The sequence below is a fragment of the Vidua chalybeata genome, chromosome 14 (genome assembly GCF_026979565.1).
Source record: "Vidua chalybeata isolate OUT-0048 chromosome 14, bVidCha1 merged haplotype, whole genome shotgun sequence".
NCBI lineage: Eukaryota > Metazoa > Chordata > Aves > Passeriformes > Viduidae > Vidua > Vidua chalybeata.
The window spans coordinates 1310341-1330596 of NC_071543.1; the positions used below are offsets into that span (position 1 = coordinate 1310341).

The window sequence follows — 20256 nt, forward strand, 5'->3', positions numbered from 1 at the left end:
TACCGGGGGCAGGGCTGGATACCGGGGGCTGGGCTGGATACCGGGGGCAGGGCTGGACACCGGGGGCTGGGCTCATTACCGGGGGCCGGGCTCATTACCGGGGGCCGGGCTGGATACCGGGGGCTGGGCTCATTACCGGGGGCCGGGCTCATTACCGGGGGCCGGGCTGCCCCCGCCGGCACCGCCCCGTCCCGGCAGCAGGCGCGGCTGTTTACAGGTCCGACGAGTTGCGTCGGTCTGCGATAAGAAGTAAGTGTCCCTGCCCGGCCCCGCAGTGTCCCCCCCGTCCGTTCGCGCGGCCGCGCCGGGGCTCTGCGGGCGGCGGGAGCCGCTGCGGGGGCCGGGATGTCCCCGCCGGGGTCCCCTCCCATGTGTCCCCTCAGCCGCCGCGGTGCCTCGGGCTCACCCCGAGGCGGGTGAGAAGCCCCTTCCCTGCCGGTGCCCCTCTCTGCCGGGCCAGGGTGAATCCCCGAGCCGCGGGGCAGAGCTGGGCGCAAGCCCACCGCTCCCAGCAGCTCCCCAGCCCGACGGGCGAACGGGGAGCGCTGGACCAGGCTGCTCCCCTTCGTTTGGGCTGTCCTGGGCTGGAGAGGGAGGTTGTGGCGTTTCCCTCCCCGGGGCAGGTTTTCCTGGCTTGCAGGACTTAAAGCTACTCTGGTTTAGTGAGCCGGAAATTCCCTGTCACTGCAAATCCAAGGAGAAGTGCCAAAGCAGAGGCTGAGCCTCTCCAGGCGAGTGGGGGGTGCTTGGCAAGAGCTCGAAAAAGCCCTAAAGAAAGTTAAAGGAGGAAATCCAGCCACTTAAGCATTTTGTTCTTATGAATTTTGACAGCTGATTTTTTTTTTCCCCTTTCTTAATAGCTTAGTCTCAGAGCCTGCTTCTCACCCCCTCCCATCCCTCTGTTCCTTGGGAGCTGCAGTGGTTTCACAGGTGATTAGAAAATGAACAGATCTGCCCTCTCCAGATTTACTGTTGTTAATATATGCTGCTTTCCCAGAGAACAGGCTGGGAACGCAGCACAGGACATTGGCTCCTCTGAAGCACCACAAACGTGGAGGAGAAACCTGGAGCTCTCCGTGGCTGTGTACCCTGGCTGGGGATCTGGTGCAGATTTCTCCTGTGGGACTGACGCATTTTGGGACCATCCCAGGAATGACTGTCCTGTTTCTGAGTAGGGAGCGCCTGCAAAAATCCACTTTCTTTGGGCTTTTGGGAGAAGCAGGAGTGTGTGTGTGTGATGAGCCCCATGGGTTGGGGCTGGGCAGGGTGGTGGGGATGGTGTGGGGCCTCCAGGACAGACCCAGTGCAAGGACAGGGATGCAGGGGCTGCAAGGCTGCAAGCAGGGAATCTCCGCTGCTGATGCTGGGCAAATCCCTGTGTAATTAAAAGGTTTTTAATGACAGAGGAGGAGGCAGCAGCACGAGGTGAGTGATCACTGGAAGTGCTGGTTATGGCAGGTGCAGAGCTGGTTCTGCCACCCTCCTGTACCTGGAGTGCCAAGGCCTGGCAGCTGCAGGGGACAGGTCCCCTGATCCTTCCCCAGGGATTTCCTTCTGCTCCTCTGCCCTGGGTGAAATCCTAAAGGGTTGCAGGGGGCTTGGGAAGGTGAGGGGGGTCCAAAGTGCCCTGAGGAGCAGCAGTGAGGGGTGTGGTGGGCAGCCCTGGCTGCTGCTGGCCCCTCTTACAGAGGAGATTGTTTTCTAGAAGCAAAGAAGGACCTTTTTGGGCACAGTGAGAGCAAAAGGTGCCAGCAGGGAGGCTGCTGTGCATGCATGCTTGGAGTGCCTGGGCAGCCCTGGGATTAGGCTGGGGTCTTCCAGCCTCAGCACCTCTTCCTTGTTGGGATTTTCTCCTCAACTGCAGCTTTTTGGGAAAGAATAAAGGGTGCATATGCTGGGAGCCAGGAACGTGACTTTTGGGGCTCCCCTCCCAAAAGTGTACATTGATTGCCCTCTGCTTGTGTGGCTCGGTGAAAGTCTTGGGACACTGTGGCCCCAGAGCACGTCTCAAAACCCTGGGACTTGGCAAAAGGGAAACTGAGGCACAGGGCCACTGTGTGTCCTGAGAGCTGCAAAGCCCCAAATCATGTCCATGTGCCATTGTAGGAAATGGATTTATAGAAAAATTTTAAAGCTCACTGTGATAGCACCTACTGTTAAAAAAACCAAAAAAAAGACCAAGAGAAAACATAGAGAAAAAAAGATTTACCCATCATACAAGAAACACAGTGTATTGTAATTAAGAAATAGTTAACTTCTGATTATAGTAGCATAAATTATAACATCTCTATTGTCTCACCCTTCACATGAGACTAAAAATAGAATGAAAGCTTTTAAAATGCCTCTCAGTTGCCCCATCTCTAAGTAAAAAATAAATAAATAAATAAATAAATAAATAAATATAATCTGACATCCCATGTCCTGGTCCTGCTATCAGCTGCTCCCAGGAGCAGTGAGAACTGAGGGCTGGGTCCCTCCTTGGTGCTGCTCCCCATCTGGAAGAACGCTGAGCTGGGGCTCTGCTCCAAGCTGAGGAAGGGGATGTCTGGTTTTCCTTCCCCTCTGCTCAGGGCAAAGGCCATGCTTGGCTGGTTGTGGGTTGCCCGAGGAGTGCTGGATCATGGGGGGAACAGGGTATGGCCCTGGGGATACTGCAGTGAACATGTGTGGAGAGAAACTGAGCACCAAAGCCTTTCCTGTGGTAACCTGGAAGCCCATCCCCCAAAAAGTCTGTTTTGCTTTTAGTAAACCTCATTTTTTCCTCAAAGGTGTATATGAACACAAAAGTGTGATCCCAGCCCTCCAAAAAATGTTACTTCTGGATGGAAAAGAATTTTTTCACTAGTTTTTAGGGTACACTGAACTGTGTGCTGAGCCCCATCCTTGCTATCAGGTGAGGCCGTGTGTGCTGAGCTCATACACAACTCCCAGGACACCTGCAGCCCTGTCCCCGTCAGCTGGCACTGGGGGACATCCCCTTCTCCCAGACAGCTCCTGTCTTTTGGGTTGTTTCTGCCTGTCTGTTAGCTGTCTTACAGCATGCTGTGTTGTCCCTGTGCAGGTGCAAGAAGAGCTGCCCCTGTTGTCACTTTTGGAAGTGCTGCTCCTGTTGCCACTTTGCAGCTTTCTTTCCCTGTGTGTGAAGCCCCAGGACATCTGAGGACATCTGCACAGACGTGTGTTGCAGCAGACCTCTCGTTAGGGGTAGAAATGAGCCAAGACACAGACTCTCATTTAACAGCATGAAAAGGGTCCCAGTTTATTCTCCTTCACAGCTTAGCCATCCTGACTGACTACAGCAAACTCCTGCTCTTGGCTTCTCTGACAGACTGACTGCTGGAGTATGACTGCAAGAACTTCCTTGCTGCCTCTGACTACAGGCTTTTACCTGGCTCCACTCTGACTGCAGGCTCCAACTCCACCAGACCCTTCTGATCTCACAACAGATCTGCAGCAGCAACTCTCTTCTTTGTTTTGTTCTTCTTTGTGTCTCTCTGGATTGTTCTGTCTTCCTCTGGGCTCCTCTAGGTCTTCTTCCTCTATGCTCTCCCTGACCAGTCAACCCACCCTTTTTATCACCCTTCTCTTTATTAGTCACAGCTGTGACCCATTCAGGGCAAGGCTGTTCTTCTTCTTTGGTAATTAGCACAGCTGTGACTTGCCAGGGGTGAAGTCCCTCGTAATCCCTTCTTCTTCACCTCCAGATGTGGCCTCTTTGGGGACTGGACCTGAACCGGGTCCGCTGTGACCCGCTCTTCACAGAAGCCATCAACCAAAGGATGCAGGTTCCCAACAGGCTGAAGGTGGCAGAGAGCTGCAGCCCTGGGGACAGGAAGACAGTGACAGAGGATGTCCCTGCGTCCTTTCGGATGCACATCCCTGAGAGGATTTCTCTGGCAGGTAAAGCCCTGGGTTGTCTTTAGGGGTGGGGCACAGAATCCTAGGGAGTGGAACCCCTTTATAACCCCCCACTTTTGTTTGCTTTGCTGGAGGAGAGGATGGGGGCAGATAATGCAGGCACTTCTCTTCAGGAATGTAGGGCAGGATGGTGGATGGCTTGGGAAGAGGTGGGCAAAGGTTACCAACAGAAGTCTGGAGGGGCTTTAATTCCAACAGGTGAGGAGCAAAATGTGGAGGCGTCTCCCTCCATGTCTCTTGCAGTTCCCTCTTGGCCTGTGGTAGGGTCCCTGCTTTGGGATGCAGGACGCTTGGCCTTGTCTTTGCCAAACAGCTCTGAAGCCTTGCTGTCCTGAAGCAGTGGCTCTGCCTCTCTGGGCTGTCCAAAAACCCCCAGGCATAGTGTTCCCCTGGCACTAAACACAGGCTTGACTCTCCACAGGGTGCATCTCTCTTCCCTCTGCTGAGGCCATTCCGGTTGGCTTAATTCTTCCCTCTCTCCTTTCTGTAGAGATGTCAGACACCAGTTTGAGGCCAGTGCTGTTGACCCAGCCAAGGAAGGTCCCCTCTGTTGTGGTGCACGTGTCCCCAGACCCCTCTGGGGACCTCCCTTTCCCGCCCTCAGCCAGCAGAGCCAGCGCCCAGCGACGCAAGCGATCGGTACCGGACGGGCAGGAGCGGGGTGCCTGGGGTGGGGAATGGGAGCAGCCCCAAATTTGGGGTTCTCCAGATAGCTCCTATCACCCCAGGCGAGGATTCATCTTCCAGGAGGTCCTAGGAGTGAGGGGGTAGGGATGGTGAGGGGTAGGGATGGTGGGATCTCTTTCTGACCCAGAACCAGTGCACACCTCTGTGCTGGCACCTCGATCCAGCCACATCTCCTGCTGCATTCTGTGGGCAGCAGGTAGGCTAAGGTAGGTGCAGTCCCACCACTGGCTGCTGCTGCTACTTTTTAAGTCCTTTTTCAGCATGTTTTTTCTTCTTGAAGTGTGAGGCAGAGCTGGTTCATCACAGCAGTGTAAAGGGTTCTGGGGTCAGAGCCAAAAGCAGATTTTAGCCTTGTGTGAGACTCTTTCAAAGAGAGGTCCCAGGCATGGGCAGGCAGAGACTTGATTTGGCTGCTGGAGTGCTTTAACCTCCCTGAAATTTGAGAGCCGATCCTGGACGGGTTCGGCTCGGGGTTTTTGATCTGGCTAGAGTTCAGACCAGCAGGCTCGTGCTGGGGACCCTCTGCCTGCTCTGAGCACGTCTCCCCACCTGCAGCAGCATCAGGCCACCAGGCTGGGGCTGCTCTGGAGCTCCCACTGCTGAGTGCTGTCCCCGTGCTGACGGGCCCCTGGCCCTGCAGCCCACACAGGGCACCGGGCTGGGCTCAGCTCTGTGCTAACGTGCTTGTGTTTGATTCCCACAGGGCCATCACAGCAGCAGGTCACGGAGGGACAGGACCCCGAGTGACAGTGCCCAGCTGGCCTTGCACAGCCCAGGACAGCGCCGTGAGGGGTGAGCACGGGCCCAGGGTCACCCAGGGCGGGTGGGGAGCAGCATCTCCCCTCCCTGGGCTCTTCTGAAGCTCTCTGGTGTGGGTGTCCTGGGAGGGGCATGGGGGATCCAAATCAGAGCAATGCAGTGCCTGGCAAGTCCTGCTCATCCGTGAGAGGAACGTGGTCTTTGGTGCCAGAGATGTTTGTGCTGGGCTACTTTGAAGGCAGCTGTGTTGTTCCCCAGGCCTCTGCTCGTGGCCTCGGGCTCCAGAGTCTCTGCAGTGGGGAAATTGTCTCTGAGCTAGTCCTGGAGCAGGAACTACTGTCCCACTTGAAGTCCAGAGCTGCCCTGGGTGGCAGGAGAGCAGCATGGCACACAGCCATGCTTGGCTTTGGAGGTATCAGGTGGCTGCCCCTGGGCCTGGGGGCTGCTGGAGGGGGTTCTCCCTCTCTGATGCCATCGGGGTGCCAGTGGCATTGCCCAGAGATGCTTGGAGCTGCTGAAGGGATGAGGGGCAGTGCCTAGTGCCAGGCTGTGCCCTGCAGTGCGAGACCAGGGAGTAACAGGCGTGATTCTGTGTGCACCCAGGCCGGACTCGTGTCCCCTGCCTGCTCCCCGAGCCCCACTCCCCCTCCTCACGGAGGCAGGCAGGATCTACTCCATGCAGAACATCTTCCAGACCATGTACCTCCTGGGCCAGGTGCTCTTCCACCGCGTCCAGGACTCTCTGCGAGACGCGGCGCCGTCCAGGTGACCTGTCCCGAGCCAGCTCTGTCACTCTGCAAGGGCTGGGCTGTGCCTTGCTGGGGCATGAGCCAGGCACGAGCTCTGTAAGCTCTGGGCTGCAGGATGGTCCTGCATGGCTGCCTTGGACTGCCTTTCTCGCCTGTCCTGTGTGCCAGCTCTGCGTGCCAGGCCCTGGTGCACCTCACTAACCCAGCCAGGCTTGAGTCTGCTGCTCAGCCTAACACCAGTCCCCTGGGCAGCCTGAGTGGCCCAGCGCTGCTGTGGCATTGCTGGGGGGTCGCTGCTAAGCAAGGACTAATTTTTCTGTGTTCTTTCGCGGCTTGTTGGAGAGGGGTGCGTGAAGGGGATCAAAATCCAGAGCAGATGGCCTGACCCAGGTGCTGTCCCTGAGACAGCCTCTCCTGCAGGCTCCCAGCACCTCTGGCTGCGTCTTGGTCACTCTTAATGAGCCTTTCCATGAAGTGGCTGCACTCATCCCACAGCCAGTGCCCCTGGCCGGGGTGTGCTGTCCCTCTGTGCTCCCTGGAGGAGCTGTGCAGTGGCCTCAGTCCCTCCAGATGTGCTGGAGGAACCATCTCCACACCCTTATCTGTGCCACTGCAGTAAATTCTCTTTGCTCAAAGACATCCTTGCAGCCTTAAGGTGTCCCCACTGCTCTAAGGCTGCTGAGCACCTGGAGGAACATCTAAATGCTCCTCATTCACCTTGAGCAAAGGCTCCAGGCTGAAAGGGAGGAGAACCAGCATCCATCACCACATCCATCATCGGTGGCACATCCTGCTTCCCTCCCCAGCTGCCTGCTGCTTGCCGAGGATCCAAAGTGATGTCTCTGCTCTTAAAAACTGGAGGCTGAGGCCGTCTTCAAACATAATTTTCATTTCTTAATGACCAAGAGATCTAGTTAGTGGCTACTAAAGACCTTCTCCCTCCTCCCTCCAGCAGTGGAGGACATTCAGGCCATGGCAGCCTGCAGAGCTGCTGTGATGCAGTGGGGTGACTGGGGCTTCTCCCAGGCCTTGATTCTCCTTTTGAAACCAGCCACCCTCAAACACCTCTTTTAGTACTTCACATCCCTTCAGATGCAGACGTCCCTTCCATATGACAGCTTTGTACCCCTGTGCAACAATAAAAAAGCCAAAAAGACTGTGCTGACTTGTTTGTCCTGAAATTTTAGTGAAGTCTGGTCTCAGACAGAGCCTGGAATATCTGGCTGACAGTGACCTCTTGAAGGGTATGAGTCACCAGAAGGCAATTTCTAGTCTCTACTTTAAAGGGTGGCTGCCTGTATCAACTGGGATTTTGAGTGAAAAGCTGCAGGATGTGTCCTTTTTTCATGGTTCTCTACTGGGGAAAATTGCATTTTCTTTCTGTTGTGACTGTCATTTTACACTGCAGCTACATTTTGTGGAGTTATTATCTCACAAATGGAGTTTCAGACAGGGATTCAGTGAATCTCCACAAGCTCTTATGGCTTGTCTTCAGCGAGATCAGCATGTTGCAAACAGGGATAAACACCCTCTCCTCCCCAGGGTCTCCAAGGAGGGGGGTTAGGAGCTTGTTAACCCCTAGGGGATCAGCGAGTGCCTGTGTGAGTTATTGGTGTGAACAGGAGAGTTTTGGTTGTAGAATAACTGACTTTGGGTAGCCTGTGGTGACAGGAATTTGTATTTTTCTCACTGTGGATCTACTTTATTTTGTGACTCAGTGGTGTGGACCCTGCAGTGAGGCTGTGCCTCCAGGCACTGCCCTGGACATCAGTGGTCTGTTGCTGCCTCTGCCAGTGCAGCAGCTCATTCCACTGGGGGCCCCTGCGTTTCCAGGGAGGCAAGAAAGTGGTGAACATTTGGGTTGCTTATGTTTCAAATTGCAGGTAAAATTTGCTACAAGAGCAAAAAAAAAAAAGATAGCTCCCTCCAGCTGATGGTGTAAAGGGGATCACCCCTCCATTTCAGCATTGTCCTGTGACACCTGCTTACCTGGCTGCCTCTAATCCAGCCCTCAGTGAATTCCTGGCACTACAGATGCTTAGTACATATGTCTTCTCTCTGTTGCACCTCAAAAGCAACACAAGCACGTGTTTCCTGTCTTGGCATGTGCTGTCTGTCTGTCTGTCCTGCTCCCTTTGGGTGCCTGCTGCAGGGTACCATGTGCATGCTGGGGGTTAAGGAGAGATGAGTGGATGCTCTGCGGGTGCTGTTTGCTTTCTGCTGGTGCAGCACGGCCTGGGGACGCACTCCCTGCATGGCTCAGCTCCCCGTGGCAGCGCTGCATTTCTGGGGGGTCAGCTGCACCCCACGAGCAGTTCTGGCCCACCTGCATCTCTGCTTTCCTTTCCCAGCTCCCAGGAGCCCATCCCGGCTGCAGAGAGCGCCTTGGAGGAGGCCGGGGTGACGGAGGTGGCAGCAATGAGAAGGCAGGTGAGACGGGGGTGAGGTGTCACCAGATGACACAAGGAAAAACGACGCACCACAGCCTTGGTCATGATGAAGAGACTCATTTATTTCCTCTGACTCCAATCTTTTATAGTTCTCAAAAGGTGCCAGTGGATTGGAGGGTGAACGTGCCACCTCTCCAAGGACACTGGACAAACTACCTGTGCATCAAATTTCTCCGCCTCTATGAAAGAATGCAAAACAATAGGTTGTTTACAGAAAGTTGTGTGGGAAAGTTCTCTACAAGAATGTAAACTCAGAAGGCTTTAGAAAACTCTTGATAACCAGGGCGACAGTGAGGGGCTCCAAATGTTTGCTGGGAAAACCACAGGGGATGGGCGAGGAGGCTGCAGGGGGCAGTTGCTCAGTCCTGGTGGGCTGGTGCTGGCAGACTGGTCCTGCCTTAAGGAGAGGATTTACCTGTGTGCTGATCCATCGAGCTCCTGCCCCGAGGGGCTGCAGGACCCAGCCAGACCCCTCTGGTGGCAGTGAGAGGGGCTCAGATGCTCTCTGGTGGGAAGAATCTTTCCCTGAAGCATCTGCTGCAGAGCTGAGGTGCTGCTGCCACTCCTCCCACGCAAAGGTAGCAGCTGCTTTAGACAAGGAGGGCCTGAAGGAGCAGCAGCTCCCGTCTGTGCATCCCTTGCTGTCCCGTGCCTCTGGGGTGCTGACAGTGCCCCACTGCTTCCCTTGCAGCTGGCCAGGATCTCGGGGAGGCTGCGTGTGCTGGAGGAGCAGTGCCACGCCTGGAGACAGAAGGAGGCCCTGGTGTACTCCGTGATGATCTCTGCCTGCCTCATCAACACGTGGCTCTGGCTCAGGAGATGACGGCCTGTGCCCAACCTCCCCTGCTCACCCTGGCAGGGACAGGAGCATTTCTCGTGTACTTGCCAGCAGTGAAACTTTTTTCTTGGCTAGGACTGCTTTTTGCACTGTGGGCCCTCAGGAATCTGTGTCCTCCAGGCCTTGGTGGCAGTGAAGGTGTGAGAAGCTGCTGTCAAGAGCTGAGGTCTCCTAAGAGCTGGGTGGCTGGCACAGGAGGTGTCTGTTCTGTGCAGCTGCCCTCAGGCTGCCAGAGGAGATGCAAACCTGAGGAGCTGGGTGTGTGTGGGTGTGGGCTCCTGTTACAGTCACAGCCTCTGCTGGGCCTGGTCCCCTGGCCACGTCCCACCTTGGAGATCTCAACTCTGACCCCACAAAAGTTCTCAGCCAGCTGCTGTGGTCTGTTCCTCACCTTCTGTAGAGTGACTGGGTGTTTCTAAACTTCTGCTGGGTTTTCTTTTCTTCCTTGTGCAGCTGCTGTTTGCTGGGCCTCCTGTGCCAGAGCCCCTCTTCCAGGAGTGGAGCTGGAGGGGCCAGGAGCTCCCATCCCTGCAGCCACAGCTGGTTTGCAGATGTTCAGATCCAAAGTGACTGCAAGAGCCTTGCTGACGTCTGGCCTTATCCAGGGGCTTGGCTCTTTCCCAGAGAGGTTTACGTGGGAAACCTCCCCATGGTGACTCTCTGGATTATAAAACCTCACATGAACAGTGATAGCACCGAACAGGTCATGGAAAATAGATATTTGTTAGGCTCCCCGTGGCAGAGGGGAGTTGGAGGAGTGTCTCTCCCAGGTCTTGCTGCCAAGCTGCAACTTCAGTGATGATGCAAGAACATGGGTGAGGGAAATTCCTCACCCAGATGCTCTTTAGCTGTGAACAAGCTCAGTTTAACAGTTTTTTTCTGTTTGTTTCCTTCTCCAGAGTTTAGTAACACTTGATTCTGAGGTGACTTTGAGATGTTTTTGGTGGTTCATCCAGCACATCTGCTAGAGTTGTGCATGCAGGCCCTGGGGGCAGGTTTTGGCAAGGCTTAACAGGACCTCTCTGTGTCACCTATACCTAATTATAGCTGGATCTGCATGTCATCCAGATGTCCCAATAGCTTATTTACAGACATCAGTGCTCGGGTGTTTTCTGCTTGACACCGCATCAAGCGTCCGTGACTGGAAATCTGGCAGCTGCACAGTGACTAATAAATAACTGTCCCAAAGTAATTGCAGGCCTGAACCTGAGGCTGATTGCTGAGCTGAGGAGAGTGCTGGGATTTACTGCAGACCGGAGCCAGGGTGGTGTGCTGGGCTCGCTGTGCTGTGCTGGCTGCATGTGCAGGATGGGTGGCTCCTGTGGCTTGTGGTCAGGGCTGTGGTCAGGGTCACCAGAGCACCTTGCACACCTGTTATGTATAAGGGGGTGTGAGTCGGGCCAGGAAATGAGGTAAATTGTCTCTTTTCTCTCCTTTGAGAGGTGTTAATGTGTTTTGGAAGAAGCTGGTGTTTGGGGTTTATTTTAGGGTGAGAAGGGATGACTTTGGGAAGGCACACCACCTTCAAATTGTGGCTTGAAGGTGTTTGGAGGAGAGGTGGTCCAAGTGGACCTCATGGTTCTCATGGGCTGGTTGTGGGAGATACGACTTCTATGTAAGGCATAAATGCTGGTGTAAATCTGGGAACACTGACCTCAAAATGCATATTTTAATAAACTCTGTGTGTTCTGGACATGTTTCTTCTCTGTGGAGTCTGATCCTGATGTCCCAGTAAGTGGGAACAGGTGAGGTTTATTCCCTTGGCAGCAGGACTGTGACTGCTCGTGAGTGTCTCAGCCCCAGCTGCCCTGGCTGAGGGAGAACCTTGAGTAGAAAAGCTTCTGGTTAATGCTGTCCCTGTTGGAGTGTGATGCTTTTATTTCCTTTTTTCTCTTCCTTGCCTCCTCCTGCTGGCTGCTTTGTCCCAAGGCAGCAGATGTGGCAGGGCTGGGTGTCCCCAAGGGCCACTGCCACGACGACGTGCACGGCAAATAAAGTGTTTGGTGCACAGTGATGCTCGAGGGAGCAGCTCCTGGAGTTCCCGTGTTCCTTTTGGAGGCAGCTGCAGGCAGGAAGCAAAAGGAGAGTTGGAAGGGGGGGCACGTTGCTGCCAGTGCTCCTGGTGCGCTGTCACCTGGAGTCTGTGATGTGGGGACAAGAGCAGGGTGACATCCTGTGCTGCTGGGTGCTCGCCCAGGAGCCACAGCCCCAGCCAAGGCTGAGAAATTCTGTTTGTTCCTTTGGACTCCCTGCTGCGTGGGTGCTCAGTGAGATCAGAACAAGTGGAATTTAAAGCTTTGAAGGGGAAAGTAAAAGGTAAACCTTTGATAGCAAAGATAAAAGAGACTCCCGGTGCTTTCAGATCAGCCCTGCACAAGGTGCAGGACTCCGTGTGCCTGCTGGGGATGGATCCAGCCTCAGCCACTGCAAATGGTTACATCCTGGAGGGAGAGGAGAAAAACTGACCTCTTCCTTATTGCCTTGGGGATGCAGATTTTTTGCTAACTCGGCATTAGAATGACTTCTTGAGCAAAATAAGAGGGCAGAAATTGATGAAAGGTGCATTTCATGATCACCTTCAAACTCTGCAGCTCTCTTTGATGGGACTCCAGAGCAGCACTTTTGGTCCTCTGCTCTGCCAGCAGAAGAGGTAAGTGGATGTGAGGGTGTTAAAATACGTCTACTTTTTCCAATTTTCCATCCTAGCTGTAGCTGTGGCACAGCCTCTGAAGCAGGAAATAATCACCATCTTTGCTCTTCCCCAGGGCAGGGGCTGGGAGGGGAGCGGGAGCAGAGCCCTGGGAGCAGTCCAGGTGCATTCCCTGCTGTGGCAGGACCTGAGCCCCGCTGGGGCTGCTGGCTGTGCCTGTCCCTGCGTGCACAGTGACCCTTCACCGAGGGCACTCGGCTCACTGCACACACGGCAGCTCTGCACGGCTGTGATCTCCAGCTGGGCATTGTCTGGGGCCCCTCCAGCCCGCGAGGAGGTGACGGGTGCGGGGAGAAGAACACGTGCATAGGGAAACGGAGCATCCCCGAGCAACACATCTCCCTCCTCCCCCTTCATCCCCAGACAGAACGCTGGCTGCTGCCAGCTCCTCTGAGCGCGCCTTGCCGCTCAGGGCACCGGGGCCGCTCAGGGCCGGCCGTGCGGGGCGGTGACGGACACGGTGCGCGCTGTCCCCGCTGCCACCGCCGCGCCTCTGCTTCTGCCCCGCTCCGCGTTTGAAAAGCCGGAGCGCTCCGGAGGCAGCCCGGGAAGCTCCTGGGGCAGGGGTGCTCCCCTGCCGGCCCTGCCAGCCCGCCCGAGGCAGCGCTCCAGGCTTCGGGGGACGCCGGGCTCGTAAGTGGACGCTGGTGGCTACTCCGGTGGCACCAGGGAGGTGTGGAAAGGAGGGGCAGGCAGGGCAAGGCAGGAGTGGGGTGGGAAAGGAAAGGAAAGGAAGGGAAAGGAAAAGGAAAGGGAAAGGAAAGGGAAAGGACAAGGGAAAGGACAAGGGAAAGGACAAGGGAAAGGAAAGGAAAGGAAAGGAAAGGAAAGGAAAGGAAAGGAAAGGAAAAGGAAAGGAAAGGAAAGGAAAGGAAAAGGAAAGGAAAGGAAAGGAAAGGAAAGGAAAGGAAAGGAAAGGAAAGGCAAAGGAAAGGACAAGGCAAAGGAAAGGACAAGGCAAAGGAAAGGACAAGGCAAAGGACAGAGAAGCAACCCAAAGCAAGGCAAAGGAGGAGGAGGCAATCAAGGCAAGGCAAGGGAGGGGTAGGAAGGACAAGGCAAGTAAAGACAAGGCAAGGGAGGGGAAAGCAAGCAGAGTAAAGGAGGGGTTGGACTGAGAAAGGCAAGGCAAGGGAGGGGCAGGCAGGGCAGGGAAAGGCAGGGAAAAGGAGGAGTGCACAAGGCAAGGAATGGGAAGGGGAGGGGCAGGCAAGGCCAGGCAACAGAAGGCAAAGAGAGCAGGAAAGGCAAAGGAGAGGTAGGCAAAACCAGGGAAGAGAAGGAAAAAGAGGTGTTCCTCTGGCAATGAATGAGGAGCCTGAACGATGAGGAGAGCATCTTTCACGGCTCCAGGCAGCTGTGGGATCTCTTGGAGAGAACAAAATGCCCTGCAGGGCTCCTCCTGGAAAACATGGTGTGGATCCATGGTGTTGGACCCTCTCTTCCCACGCTGTGCTGGATCCCTGTGTTCAAACCGTGTCATGTGTCCTGCATGTGTTTTCTTGTGGCTGTCCTGTGCTTTTTGCAGGTCCCTGGCGCAGGGTGTGTGCCCCTGGTCCCCTCACCCCGAGGATGCCAGCCAAGAGCAATGGTGTGCACAGCTCCCCAGGCAACCACGAGCCCGGGGGTGACACGGAGGGGACAGGGCTCAGCACCAGGTCAGGCTGCTCCCTGCTTTGCTTGAGGGAGGCCCTGCTGGGGCAGGGCAGGGAAAGGCCTGGCATGGGCAGGGCTGTGGTGCCCAGTCTCTGCTGCCAGCTTCCTCCAGTGTGCCTGGCAGTGGCAGTGCCATGGTGGCACAGAGTGGATGTGATCCCCCTTTTTCCCCACTGCAGGACCAGTTCAACCCAGGATGGCACCAGCTCAGAGCTGCAGAGAGGAGCCAGCCTGCACGGGGGGGAGCAGAGAGCTGACCACGCTTTCCGAGGCCAGGGAGCCTTGGCCAGGTACTTGTGTGTGCCCCTGGCATGGCGTGAGCCCTTTGTGCCTGGCCTTAGCACTGGGGCCTTCTGTGGGGTGAGGATCCCCTTCTGCTGGATGGAATTCATGGGATGCGGGGATGAGCATCTGTAAATGCTGCTCTTTGTGCCTCAGTGCCCGTGCAGAGGGTTTTGGTAGGGGATGGCTTCACCCCCACTGGGCTCAGAGGCTCCTTTCCCTGCAGGCAGCCTCCCTGTGCCTCAGTGACCCACAGATTCCTCCTATTCCTGTGGGAGGGACAGCAGGACTGGGGTAGAACTTGTGGAACTCTGTCAGGGTGGTTTCTATTGCTTGTGTAGTTTTGGTCCCACTAAAAAGGTAAAAAAGAAAGCTTGAGAGGGAGCTGCAAGAGTTTTCTTCCCAGCTGCAGCTCCCCTGATGACTGTGAGGCTGTTGCTTTGCCCTTGCTCCGTTCAGAACTCTGGCTGTGCCTGTCTCCCCTGTCCAGGATGGTCCGGCTGGTGCTGGTGCTCAGGGACTGGGCCAACAAGAGCCTGCACGAGGAGCAGCAGAGGCCAGACCCCTTCCTGGAGCGTTTTCAAGGCCCCGAGCTCCTGACAGTGGCTGCAGGCGCTGGCGACGAGCTTGAGGATGAGGAGACTGAGAAGTTAAACAAAAAGTAGGGTCCCTTTCCTGTGGCCCCAGCCGTCCTCGGCTGGGGATCAGCTGTGCGTGGAGCTCGGGGGCTCCCAGTGGGGATGGGAAAGAAGGAAGAGGGGTGGAGTGGTGGGAAGGGTCCCTCCTGCCCTCTCCAGCCCCTCTCTTGGCAGCCAGCCTGGCTCTGCTGGGCTGTTTTGCTGACACACAGGACCTGGGGACTGTCCCTGTGGAAAAGACCCTCAGCCATGGGGTCTTCTCCCTCCTGGTCCACGCCCTGGTGGGAAACACATCAGACCTCCCCAGTTTCATACCAGTCCCACGCCGGGGTTGTTTCTGGAGCCAGCCCCAGGTCTGTAATAAGATGCAGCTGGAGCTTGTGCATATGAGGGGCTGGACACAAGCCGAGGGATGCAGGACTCCACACAGCAATCGCTGCATCCCACCCAGGAGCCACAAAACTGGGATTTGCCACTCTCATTCATCACCTACAGGATGAAGGGAGTGTGTTTGCTGCCTGTGCCCCCACAAAGAGCAGCTTTCTGAAAAGGCTCTTTCAAATCCAGCCCTTTCATCTCCTCAGCTCACACTCCTGGTGAGAAGCAATAACCTGGCTTTTCTTTTGCTGGCTAATTAGAGGGCAAAGCTCACAGACTACTCTGGACCCTACCATGATACATGGTAATTAAAACACCAAGAAATAATTGTTTTCTGTCGGAGAAGAATAATCTGAGCTTTGCATCTGGGTCTTTGCTAGTAATGGAAGAAAATGCTGTTCTGTCCTGTGAGGTTGAGGGGAGCTTGTTCACGACTAGAAGGAACTGAAGCGTGCTGTGAAAGGGCTGCTCGGTGCCAGTGGGTTCTGGGGATACAGTGGGAACTTCTGGGGTTTTCTAGGGCCTCAGCTCCACAGGTAAGAAGAGCCTCAAGTCTGGTAATCCCACACGTGAGCTGCTGCTCAAGGCTCCATGGCTCCAAAGCCTTTGGGAAGAGGCAGATGATTATTCCCTCTTCCTGGGTTATCAGAGCCCTGTTTTTCCAGCCCTGGCCCTGCTGTCAGTGTTACATCAGTGATTCTGGCCCCCTGTCACGGCAGCACTGGTGATTTAAAGCTGGAATTACCAACATCATTAACAGCATTACTGAGGTTGTCGATGGTTGTGGGTGCTGGCTGCAGGGGAGTCAGAGCTTCCCCTGTGGCACTGCTGTATGTCCTAGGGAGCAGAGTCCCTTTCTCAAAAAACAAACGTTCAAGCTGCACTTTCTGGTTAAAAATAAGCCCTTTTAATGGCAGGCTGGATCACCACTTGTCTGTGGGTGCACAGAGGGTGAACATGAGGGACTGGGGCTGGCTTTGAGCCGAGTGCCAGTCCCCAGACTCTGGGCACTGCCTGTACTCCAGGGAAAGGAGACTTCCAAGCAGGGCTTCTGCCTTTGAAGCTGCCAGAAGTAATGGGGTGGACATGGGGAATCTGTTGGCAAGTGGGTTGTTTGTTTTTTTTTTTTTTTTTTTCTATCACTGGAGGGAGTTTTGTATGTTCAAAAGCTGGGAGGGAGGGAAGGAGGGAGAGAATGTTTTCCCCACCAGGCTGCTATAAGCCTATCAGCCAGCCACGGAGTTTCTCTTCCCCAGCTTCTCCAGTGAATCTGGCAACTGGAGCACACACTTCTTATCTCAGAGTCCCAAGGCGAGCAGGATCAAACACTTGGGAGCAGTTCAAAGGCTGGAGCCCGGGCTGTGCAGACTGCAGGAGGCACAGGAGGTGCCAGCTGCCCCGGGGCCACTGCTCTGGGGCTTGGGCAGCCCCTCCTGGTGCTGCCGCTGATCTGCAGCACGCTCTCCTTCCTGCTTCAATTACTCTTCTCTTCAGATCTGCCTGGCACCGGTCCCTTCCTCGCCTGGGAGGAGCAATGTCGTGAACATCACGAGAACTTTTCTGATCCCCCTTTTCCAACATCTGTTCCTGACTCTGCCACTGGGGCGCTGCGTCACGTGGGCCACCTGCTTTGCCTTACCATCCCTCAGTTTCCTCTTCTGCTGCATTCTCGGCTCAGTTTTAGGGATAAAGGAACTTGAACAGTGCTGGGATTTGGCACTGCTGGGATTGGTCTTGGCTGACAGGCTGGCACCCAAGCTGCAGCTCTGCTGGAGGCACTGTGGTGCAAGGGATGAAGGACGCGGCTCACGTGGTTTGTTCCAACCCTGGTTTCCACATACACTGCCAGCTCTGGCTCTTCTCTCTGCTTCCAGGAGGAAATGGCTCTTCTTTGTGCTGGACCCTGCAGGGGACTGGTATTACCACTGGCTGGCTGTGATTGCAGTTCCTGTCCTCTATAACTGGTGCCTGCTCGTAGCCAGGTGAGCTGGGAGGTTGTAGGGGTCCTGCCTCCTCTGACCCTCCTGATCACCTGGTTCTTGTGGCTCAACCAGCATCAATCTGACACTGGTGGTGCTGGGGCTGGGGGGCATGAAATGAAAGAGACCCTCCCCCATCACTGCGAATTCTGGCCCACCGGGAAAGGGCCATGGTTTCAGGGTCCTTTGGAAGGTGGTGTCACGATGTTGCTTTACCTCCATCAAGGGAGGGCAGATTTTTCAGAGCAGGGAGTTTAAGTTCCTAGAAGAGGAGCGCCCCGTGGCCAAGCTCTGTTGCAGAGTTGGGCGCCTCAGGATCAGCCTGCATTCAGCAGTAATAGTTAGAGAAGATGTGGGGATTTCTGGTCTCACACCCCGTTTGATGACCTTCCTCCAGGGCTTGCTTCACTGACCTGCAAAAGACCTATTTTGTGCTGTGGCTGGTGTTAGATTACATCTCAGATGCCCTCTACCTCGGGGACACAGTGATCCGCCTGCACACAGGTGAGCAGGAGCAGCATCCTGGCTTTCCTTTAATCCCTTACCAGTGGAGATGGGCTGCAAGGGACAGGCCTAATCCACAGTTCCATTAGAAGGAGGGGTTTGCCTACCTTGGCGTTCACCAGTATGAAGCAGTCTCTAGAGAAAGAACCTAATTAGGAGATCTGAGAAATGAAGCAAGTTTCAATATGAAAGATTAATCATCCCAGCTTTCAACTTCACCTTTGAATAATTGTACAAAATTACCTGCATTACTATTAGTATTCGGGCATAGTTGAAGGTCTGTATCTCTGATTTTGCATCAGTTCAGCTAATGAATTATCTGCATGGAAAAATGGTAGAATTTAATGTTCTCGGAAGGCAGCGCTTGGCCGTACGTTTTCTGTCAGTACTGCAATAATTCATGATCTGGAGGATGGAAACCTTTGGGTTCCTTTTTCTTCATGGCAACAGACGAAATCCCTGAGTTATATCTTTGGGTGGCTTTTGCCAGATGAAGGCTTTGAGCCTTCATAACAAACTGAGTAGGGCAGGAACTGGTAATATTTGGGTGACCCTGTGCATTTATGCACACAAATCCATAGCATACCACAGGCTATTGCTCAGGCACTCACAAAACCTGCAGAAAAGTCAGACTTTAACCAAGATAATTCTGTAATTTGCTTCTCTTTAGGATTCTTGGAACAGGGCCTCCTGGTTAAGGACCTGAAGAAGTTACGGCGTAACTACATCCACACGCTCCAGTTCAAGCTGGATGTTCTCTCCACCCTGCCCACAGACCTGGCCTATTTTTGGGTGGGACTGCACTGCCCTGAGCTGCGTTTCAACAGGCTGCTGCGCTTCTCCCGCATGTTTGAGTTCTTTGACAGGACTGAGACCAGAACCAGCCACCCCAACATCTTCCGCATCAGCAACTTGGTTCTTTACATCCTGGTCATCATCCACTGGAACGCCTGCATTTATTATGCCATCTCCAAGGCCATAGGCTTCGGGGAGGACAGCTGGGTCTATCCCAATGTCACAGACCCTGAGTACGGGTATCTGACCCGGGAGTACGTCTACTGTCTTTACTGGTCTACGCTGACTCTGACCACCATTGGGGAGACCCCTCCGCCCGTGCGGGATGAAGAGTACCTCTTCGTGATCTTTGACTTCCTCATCGGCGTCCTCATCTTCGCCACCATCGTGGGGAACGTGGGGTCCATGATATCCAACATGAACGCCACCAGGGCGGAGTTCCAGGCCAAAATCGACGCCGTCAAACACTACATGCAGTTCCGCAAGGTGAGCAAAGACTTGGAAACCAAAGTCATCAAGTGGTTCGACTACCTGTGGACCAACAAGAAGGCAGTAGACGAACGGGAGGTCCTCAAGAACCTCCCTGATAAGTTAAGGGCAGAGATTGCCATCAACGTGCACCTGGAGACACTGAAGAAGGTGAGGATTTTCCAGAATTGCGAGGCAGGGCTGCTGGTGGAGCTGGTGCTGAAGCTTCGCCCTCAGGTGTTCAGCCCGGGGGATTACGTGTGCCGCAAAGGGGACATCGGGAAGGAGATGTACATCATCAAGGAGGGCAAGCTGGCCGTGGTGGCGGATGACGGGATGACACAGTATGCTTTGCTCACTGCAGGGGGCTGCTTTGGTGAGATCAGCATCCTCAACATCAAAGGGAGCAAAATGGGCAACAGGCGCACAGCCAACATCCGCAGCCTGGGCTACTCTGATCTCTTCTGCCTGTCTAAGGAAGATCTCATGGAGGCAGTCACAGAGTATCCCGATGCCAAAAGGATCTTGGAGGAGCGCGGCCGGGAGATCCTAATCAAGGAAGGGCTGCTGGATGAGTCAGCTGCAGAGGAAAGCACAGAAGGGAAGAGCATGGAGGAGAGGCTGGACAGGGTGGCCTCGAACCTGGACGTGCTGCACACCCGCTTTGGCCAGCTCCTGACTGAGTACAGTGATGCCCAGATGAAGCTCAAGCGGCGCATCACTGCTCTGGAGTCCAAGATGAGGCAGGAGGAACTGGAGGATTTCTTCTCTGATAGCTCAGACAGTCTGTTTGAGGATGAGGAGAAAGCTTCACCTGGTGGGATGCAGTGAGGGGGAACAGAGTCAGCCGGATGATGTCTGACCTGGTGCTGAGGCAGTGTTGGCTGTTTCACAAGGCAGACCCTGTGGCTGCCTTGCCAGGGCCTCTTCTCAGGTCCTTAGCACTGCTGCTGGCACTGCCTTCATGGCAGCCCCTGAGGTGGCTCCAAATCAGGGGATTGTCTCGGCTCCTCCTCTGACCTGTCACTTTTTCATTGCCTTTTGGGTTCAGCCTTTCTAACTCGCTTCAGGTAATCAGTCCTCAGTGAGTGTCTGCAAACACTGCCAACCCAGTCTGCACCCAGAAACTCTTTACCCACAAGATCCCCAAACTCAGCTAAGACAGACCAAACTGTGCCTCTGACATCTGTAGATGGGCAGGCCTGCCTGGGTCACTGTCACTGTCCTGCTCACCACCCTTGCTGAGGCTGGGCACGGAGCTGGCAGGGCCTGCAGCCGCTGCCTCCTGCCAGCCTCTCTCTCCTGCTGTTTGGTGCTGTCAGGGGGCACCTGGTGCAGGTGGCTTGGTGCCCTGAGCACTGCACCTTCCTGGGGACAGCGTTCCCAAGCCCTCCTGCTGTGGAAGCAGTGTGCTTGCCATTTGGGCTGTGGATGCCTTGGATGAC

The 20256-nt window shown here is 55.0% G+C and overlaps 2 protein-coding genes across 4 annotated transcripts; both read left to right on the forward strand.

The window, feature by feature from the left end:
* The first annotated feature begins 162 nt into the window (after window positions 1–162).
* Window positions 163–11088, forward strand: LOC128795324 (fetal and adult testis-expressed transcript protein homolog). Of its 3 annotated transcripts, none has more exons than XM_053956005.1 (7): window positions 163–249; window positions 3705–3900; window positions 4409–4557; window positions 5309–5397; window positions 5968–6129; window positions 8465–8543; window positions 9255–11088. In XM_053956005.1, exons 2-7 carry the CDS (start codon window positions 3705–3707, stop codon window positions 9384–9386), a joined length of 807 nt encoding a protein of 268 aa, XP_053811980.1. In that variant the 5' UTR covers window positions 163–249; the 3' UTR covers window positions 9387–11088. The 3 variants fall into 3 exon arrangements, with proteins under 3 accessions (XP_053811980.1, XP_053811981.1, XP_053811982.1); XM_053956006.1 differs by lacking the exon at window positions 163–249 and adding an exon at window positions 698–1171; XM_053956007.1 differs by lacking the exons at window positions 163–249; window positions 5968–6129 and having other exon boundaries at window positions 2691–3900.
* Window positions 11089–14469: 3381 nt separating this feature from the next.
* Window positions 14470–19642, forward strand: LOC128795315 (cyclic nucleotide-gated olfactory channel-like). Its single transcript, XM_053955993.1, is given in 5 exon segments — window positions 14470–14530; window positions 14533–14710; window positions 16940–17047; window positions 17442–17548; window positions 18219–19642. Coding segments are annotated over 5 exon segments (1878 nt in total).
* Window positions 19643–20256: the final 614 nt, after the last annotated feature.

Bases quoted from the DNA above. Each gene is read 5' to 3' on its own strand.
- LOC128795324 (XM_053956005.1), top strand. From the start codon at position 3,705: ATGTGGCCTCTTTGGGGACTGGACCTGAACCGGGTCCGCTGTGACCCG. The intron at 3,901-4,408 runs GTAAAGCCCTGG...TCCTTTCTGTAG, and splicing joins TGAGAGGATTTCTCTGGCAG to AGATGTCAGACACCAGTTTG. The intron at 6,130-8,464 runs GTGACCTGTCCC...TTCCTTTCCCAG, and splicing joins CGAGACGCGGCGCCGTCCAG to CTCCCAGGAGCCCATCCCGG.